General features: G+C 43.9%; 1 protein-coding gene across 1 annotated transcript; it reads right to left on the bottom strand.

The window, feature by feature from the left end:
• Positions 1–1,251: 1,251 nt before the first annotated feature.
• LOC128450339 (phospholipase A and acyltransferase 4-like) lies at positions 1,252–4,003 on the bottom strand. Its single transcript, XM_053433750.1, has 4 exons — positions 3,945–4,003; positions 3,093–3,195; positions 2,699–2,958; positions 1,252–2,080 (listed from the first exon to the last, which is right to left on the bottom strand). The coding sequence occupies exons 1-4, from the start codon at positions 3,954–3,956 to the stop codon at positions 1,937–1,939; spliced, it is 519 nt and encodes a 172-aa protein (XP_053289725.1). The 5' UTR covers positions 3,957–4,003; the 3' UTR covers positions 1,252–1,936.
• Between the last annotated feature and the right edge of the window lie 3,641 nt (positions 4,004–7,644).

Raw genomic sequence — 7,644 nt, 5'->3', positions numbered from 1 at the left:
ATCTGTGCGCACCAAAGTTAACCAGGGTGTTCCACAGGGCTCTGTGCTCGGCCCAATTTTATTCTCATTATATATGCTTCCACTAGGAAACATTATCAGGACACACTCGGTAAATTTCCACTGCTATGCGGATGACACCCAGTTATATTTGTCAATAAAACCTGAACAAAGTAATCAATTAACTAAACTTCGAACATGTCTCAAGGACATAAAAACCTGGATGACCCGCAATTTTCTCTTATTAAACTCAGACAAAACAGAGGTTATAATACTTGGCCCCAAACACCTTAGAGATGCATTATCTAATGATATAGCTGCGCTAGACGACATTGCCCCTGCTTCCAATGAAACCGTCAGGAACTTGGGAGTGATCTTTGATCCTGATTTATCCTTTAATTCTCACTTAAAACAAATTTCTAGGACCGCTTTTTTCCACTTACGTAATATTTCCAAAATTAGACATGTCCTTTCCCAAAAAGATGCAGAAAAACTAGTCCACGCCTTTGTTACATCGAGACTGGACTATTGTAATTCATTATTATCTGGCTCCAGCAGTAAGTCGTTAAAGACTCTACAGCTTGTCCAAAATGCCGCAGCACGTGTCCTGACGAGAACAAAGAGAAGAGAGCACATTTCTCCAGTATTAGCGTCGCTACACTGGCTTCCAGTTAAATCTAGAATAGAATTTAAAATTCTCCTCCTCACCTTCAAGGCCCTTAATAATATGGCGCCTTTTTACCTTAAAGAGCTGTTAGTACCTTATAAACCCGCTAGAGCACTCCGCTCCCAGAATTCAAGCCTACTTGTCGTCCCTAAATTCTCTAAAAAAAGAGTAGGAGCCAGAGCTTTTAGCCATCAAGCCCCTCGGCTGTGGAATAATCTACCACTTTCAGTTCGGGAGGCAGATACCATCTTTTCATTTAAGAGTAGACTCAAAACCTTCCTTTTTGATAAAGCTTATAGTTAGAGCTAATTAGTGCGCCAGAACGTTACTTGTTCTATTTTATGACACATGACACACGGAGCTTCTCTTTCCAGCTTCTCCTTCCTCTTCTCCATCCCTATCCCCCTTCCCCGGAATCCCTTTGCTTTATCACCCGCAGATCCAGGGCCTCTGTGGCCGCACCATGGATTGCGGTTTGTGGATCGTACACCGGGGGTCGCGGTGGTGGATCCAGTGTGGCGGATTCTGAGTTATGTGGGCTGATCGTGGTGCTGGTGGCGGACCCTGTGTCGCGTTGGCATTGGGCACGGGCGGTGGACCAGGACCGCGGTGGTGGCTTGTGATGGGTCCTGGTGGGCGGCGGTGGACGGAGACTGAGGACTGGAGTGGCGTCTGGTCTGGATGGTGGATCGTGGTCTGGATGGTTGCTGACCATGGACTGTGCTTGCAGCGGGACTGCTTGGCATGTCATGTTGGGGTTGTCCTTCGGGATGTCTACCCTCATCAAATGCTGCTAGAGACTTTGATTATTGATGATGTTTTCCTGCACGTGGCATCTATTGCACTTCTGTCCGTCCTGGGAGAGGGATCCCTCACATGTGGCTCTCTCTGAGGTTTCTACATATTTTTACCCTGTTAAAAGGGTTTTTAGTAGTTTTTCCTTACTCTTGCTGAGGGTTAAGGACAGAGGATGCCACACCCTGTTAAAGCCCTATGAGATGAATTGTAATTTGTGAATATGGGCTATACAAATAAAATTTGATTGATTGATTGATTGATAATCATCCAAATGATTTAATGTCTTATCTGCTTATCTGATTCAAGGTCACATGTCTTTTAACTGTGTTGAACAACAACCTTTTTCTCTCCAGATTGCACAAGTGAAATCGTTTTTTTTAAAAGTTTAAATCATAATCACTCTCAGCTACATGCCAACATTAATTGTTGCCAGTGTATGTGATTTGTTCTTGTTTTGTTATTGTTCTTTTCCTCTTAACTGCTGGAACGACTGCGAATCAGAGCTGCACAGGTAACAAATGCCCCAACTGCTGCGACTCCTAGAGCGACACCGGAGGCTCCGGTGACCAAGGTGACAGCGGTGCCTGCGACGTTTGCAATCCAAGAGGGTTTTTTCATCTGTGAGAGACAAGTTGAGACAAACCGCTATTTTTTAAACAATCAACAAACCGATCAACACATTTTTCATTCAAATAGAATCTGGACTAGAATGTCCCTAGGCAAAGCTCTGCCACAGTCCCCTTATGAAACCACACTCAAAGGTTCAATGTGTAGAATCTAGTGACATCTAGTGGTGAAGTGTCATGTTGCAGCTGAATTTATTTTGCTTTATTTATATTCATATTTATTTAAAGTAGAGTTTATAATTAAACAGTATAATATTAAGCCTCATTTAAATTTTATGTAATAAGGGTTTGATAACGACACCATATGCATATATATCAGCTGATGTATTAGTATCAGAAATGTTTTATATCCCCAGTATCAGTATCTCCACTTCATGCACTTCAGATAACTATTATGAATCCTGTCTCTTTGATTCTTTTGAGTCATATCAGAGTTGTAGAGAGAGCTTCTCAGTTAGCGGAGCGTTCAAGACCATGACTCACTTTGTGGAGAAAAGAGAAAGGAAGACTCGTCTACTGTCAATCACTTTTTAACAAACACAACATCATCTACACACTAATTTAGCTGTGGAATTAATGAGGTTAACGAACACAACAGTTAGATACACACCTGCAGAGACACTGCCACGCCGTATCGCATCTCGGTAGCAAAGTGCTCACTGTTGTAAGTGACAATGTTGTACTGTAGCTCGCGGCCGTCAATCGCAAGGGCCTCCTTCACTATGATGGAAGGATCACGAGGCTGGTACTTTTCATCAAGCAGGTTGTTGACCTGGCAACGGTCATTGCCGACCACATCAGTGAGCTTCTCACGCTTCACCTTTCCATTGCTGTTGCTCGAAATTGCAGACGAAACAGATGACTGACCACCTGTGTGATTTAAGGAGAAGACAAACAGGAAGAACAGGGAGGCAAAGAAAGAGGAAAGGAGGAAGGTGCCATCATGAAATACACGTCATGTCCATGTGATATTCTAACGTGAATATAGTTATCACTTCACTCACAGTCATTAACTAAATTAACCACTTCATCCTCTCCGATGTAGACGGCCCAGTGCTTATAGGGCCAACGGAATATCTCAATCAGGTCTCCTGGTTCTCTATTAAACTAAAAAGAAACATGAAAATACAAATATGAATAAAAAACTAGACATGAGTCAATGTAGACTATGCCGCGTGTCCTGAGTATGAACCTCTGATTGGTAGTTGCTGTGGTGTAAAATCCTTCAATGGCTTTGTAGGTTTGTAACGTTCAAGTAGTAAATTACATTTTCTGTTTGCTATTTTGGGAGAATTGTTGCTAACCTAGTCCGCTTTTTTAAAAACAATCTCTCTCTTTCACTTTCTCTCTCTCTGCTCCTTTTGTTTCTGAAATGCTCTGATCAGTCATTATGTATCTTCCCCTTTGTTAGATCTGTTTTTGTCTTTTTTCAGGTTCAATTCTGTTCAGTTACATTTGGTTAAAGTTTATAAAACTTAAGTTCTCTTCAGTCGACCCCTTATGGACCAGAACTCTGTAATTTGTTCACTTTTATCCAAATAAATCAGTTTATTGTTAAAAAGCAGCTGTGATCACACACTTCATCCTGTTTATTCTGGTTTCTGTTGTCAACTCTTGATAGAATTACATTTTAAAGCTGCATTAAAATGCTAATGTTGTATTTTACTCATATGTGAAAAACTTTGCACACATTACATGAACAACCTCAAAGTGAAGTTTGTTGATATATTTCAATCTTCACCTATTTATGACATCATGTCTGTGCCTTCACCTTTTCACACACAAAGAACATTTAAAACTGTTTCACTCTAAAGGGACAAAGACTAAATTTAACTAATGAGCAGGAGGAGACTCACCGTTTGCGCCATGTCTTCAGCTCTTCGTCTATCAGCTTCTGACGCATCATTTGTGTGTGCATTGGAATACTGAAGTTAAAAAACCTGTATAACCTGCCTGCACGGCCCTATTTTAACAATACTTTACTAGCAGAGGGCTGAGTGTCATTTATTATGAATTGTGCATCAGGTTTATTGAGGTTTCAACCATTTGTTGCGCTGTGAGAGAACATTTACACGATGTAAGTGTGGCAAGCGAAGTGAAGTTTAGTGATTGACTAGTCTAATTTAACATTTAAATAGTCCAATCACGAAGTATGGATTACTTCCAACCAATATTAACCATAAGTCAATCAGGTTCATTATACTATAGAGCGTGAGATGTGGTTCCATCCAAGAATAATATTTTTATTGCAAATCATAATTTAAATCTTTAACAGAGCCGTCACACCATTCACATGAAAGGGGAGGGGGGGGGGGGGGGGGTCAAGGGCAGAGGCTTACCAGTGTAGAGGCAGGCTGGTGAAAGTGGAGGAGTATCCCTATGAAAGTCACCACGATCACATGTTCACACACATCCTCTCACACACACACACAACAGTGGGTAGCCGGATTGGGGGTGAAGAGCACACAGGGGGGAGACAACACCACAGGAAACACCAGCCTCCACCACCTTGGGCTCTCAGCGCCTGTAAAGTAAAGAGGGAACACACATCAGTAAGGCTCCACACGGTTCAATCAAAGAAACAAAGATAAAGACACAACCCCAGAACAATATACATTACAGAACACAACTTCTGTCGCTTCATCATTCCATTGCTAATGCTTGAATTTGCCGACGAGACAGATGACTTACCACCTGTGTGTTAAATAACCAGTAGTGAAAAAATACTCACGAGGCCGAGGAAGAGTGAACATACCAACAGAGCCTTGAGGATCAGTCCTGGCGATCCATATTAAACCACTACCAAGTCATACAATGAGAAAAGACCCAGAGAGGAGACCAATGCGGTAAAAACATTTATACCGCTCTCTTACCTGCTCCACTATTCTGCCATAGTACTGAGGTGTCAGCGAATCACAGCCCGAGGATCAGATCTTATTTTCAGGAACACGTCCAAACTGGGAGAGCTGTAAGTTTCACTTCTCCCCAGCTACTGGTTGAAAGCTTGAAACAGGAAGGCCTCAATAAGAGCTACACTGGGATCCCGTCGTCCTTTTAGATCTGCAGGATGTTTTGAGAGATCCCCCCCCCCCCCCACACACACACTCAGATCACTGCTGCTGTGCTTTGTATGAAAAGCAGCTGTAATACATTTAGTCCTGCTCTCGGGCCAAGAGACACTTGAACCATCACAGCACATTGAGACCTCTTCACCTAAAGCTCCTTGTCTTTGTCTGCAGCTTCTACGTGCTCGGCTTTGCTTTTTCATCCTGCAGTATTTTGTCCTGTGTTAGAAACCTCATCAACACACCCACTCTGTACAGCAGTGACATGTTCCTGCTGTATTCTCACGTGGACTCACTCTGACCTCATCTGGAGCTCTGAGGAGCAGGCAGGAAAAACTCTAGAACAATATCTGGGGTTCAGGGGATGAAAGCAGAAAAACTGTAACACAATCGAGGAACGAGACAATTTCCAGGGAACTTTCTTTTCCTTCAGTCCCTCAGTCCTTCTTTCTGATATCATTCTCTACCTCATATCCTTTTACTCTGCAGCATGTGTGTGCTGGGTTTAATCCGAGCCCAGAGGCAGAAAGCACAGCTCTCATCCGGCACTGGTTTCATCATCTGCCCCCCTCGTCTTCCTCCTAATCTGCCTCCTGTGGGTGCACACTCCCTCTCCTCCTGTGACTGAGGAGCAGCTGTAAAACCTCATCGAGCTTCGACCGGCGGACTCTCATTCCTCCCCCCTCCTCCTCCTCCTCCTCCTCTTCCACGCTCACTGCAGGTTGAGACAGGGCCCTGTTCATTGAGATTCTAATGCCTTCCTCTTTTTCATTTCTTTTTTAATAATGGACTGGTTGTGTGTCCGCAGCTCGATCCTCGTCTGACAGAGGGGGGAGATATTGTGGAGCGAGAGATGCTTAGTCAGTGATTTGCAGGCTTTTCCCTCATCGAGTCTTAAAAAGAAGAAACCAGTTGAACCAGGTGAGAACGACGTTCAGGCATTCAGGAAGTTGTGGCGGTGGCTGGGGCGTGGCAGCCGGTTGGCAGACAGACTCAAATTTTATTTGTATAGCCCATATTCACAAATTACAATTCTTCTCATAGGGCTTTAACAGGATGTGACATCCTTTGTCCTTAACCCTCAGCAAGAGTAAGGAAAAACTACTAAAAACCCTTTTAACAGGGTAAAAATACGTAGAAACCTCAGAGAGAGCCACATGTGAGGGATCCCTCTCCCAGGACGGACAGAAGTGCAATAGATGCCACGTGTAGCAGAACATCATCAATAATCAAAGTCTCTAGCAGCATTTGATGAGGGTAGACATCCCGAAGGACAACCCCAGCATGACATGCCAAGCAGTCCCGCTACAAGCACAGTCCATGCTCAGCAACCATCTAGACCACGATCCACCATCCAGACCAGACGCCACTCCAGTCCTCAGTCACCGTCCACCGCCGCCCACCAGGACCCATCACAAGCCACCACCGCGGTCCTGGTCCACCGCCCGTGCCCAATGCCAACGCGACACAGGGTCCGCCACCAGCACCACGATCGGCCCCCATGACTCAGAATCCGCCACACTGGATCCAACACTGCGACCCCCGGTGCGCGATCCACAAACCGCAATCCATGGTGCGGCCACAGAGGCCCTGGATCTGCGGGTGATAAAGCAAAGGGATTCCGGGGAAGGGGGATAGGGATGGAGAAGTGGAAGGAGAAGCTGGAAAGAGAGGCTCTGTGTGTCATGTGTCATAAAATAGAACAAGTAACGTTCTGGCGCACTAATTAGCTCTAACTATAAGCTTTATCAAAAAGGAAGGTTTTGAGCCTACTTTTAAACGAAAAGATGGTGTCTGCCTCCCGAACTGAAAGTGGTAGTTTATTCCACAGCAGAGGGGCTTGATGGCTAAAAGCTCTGGCTCCTACTCTACTTTTAGAGACTTTAGGGACGACAAGTAGGCTTGAATTCTGGGAGCGGAGTGCTCTAGCGGGTTTATAAGGTGCTATATTATTAAGGCTCTTGAAGGTGAGGAGGAGAATTTTAAATTCTATTCTAGATTTAACTGGAAGCCAGTGTAGTGATGCTAACACAGGAGAAATGTGCTCTCTTCTCTTTGGTCTCGTCAGGACACGTGCTGCGGCATTTTGGACAAGCTGTAGAGTCTTTAACGACTTACTGCTGGAGCCTGATAATAATGAATTACAATAGTCCAGTCTCGATGTAACAAAGGCGTGGACTAGTTTTTCTGCATCTTTTTGTGAAAGGACATGTCTAATTTTTGAAATATTACGCAAGTGGAAAAAAGCGGTCCTAGAAATTTGTTTTAAGTGACTATTAAAGGATAAATCAGGATCGAAGATCACTCCCAAGTTCCTGACTGTTTCATTGGAAGCAAGGGCAATGTCGTCTAGCGCAGCTATATCATTAGATAATGTATCTCTAAGGTGTTTGGGGCCAAGTATTATAACCTCTGTTTTGTCTGAGTTTAGTAAGGGAAAATTGCGGGTCATCCAGGTTTTTATGTCCTTGAGACATGTTCGAAGTTTAGT

Source organism: Pleuronectes platessa, chromosome 11 (assembly GCF_947347685.1).
Source record: "Pleuronectes platessa chromosome 11, fPlePla1.1, whole genome shotgun sequence".
Taxonomy (NCBI): Eukaryota; Metazoa; Chordata; class Actinopteri; order Pleuronectiformes; family Pleuronectidae; genus Pleuronectes; species Pleuronectes platessa.
Note: the sequence above shows the minus strand (reverse complement) of the source record. Positions and strands in the feature narration are given on the sequence as shown.

Excerpts from the sequence above, each read along its gene's own strand:
- LOC128450339 (XM_053433750.1), bottom strand. Across the intron at positions 2,959-3,092 it reads GGTTAATTTAGTTAATGACT|GTGGTCAGTCATCTGTTTCG; the intron begins GTGAGTGAAGTG and ends TAAATCACACAG. Across the intron at positions 2,081-2,698 it reads GCGTGGCAGTGTCTCTGCAG|ATGAAAAAACCCTCTTGGAT; the intron begins GTGTGTATCTAA and ends TGTCTCTCACAG.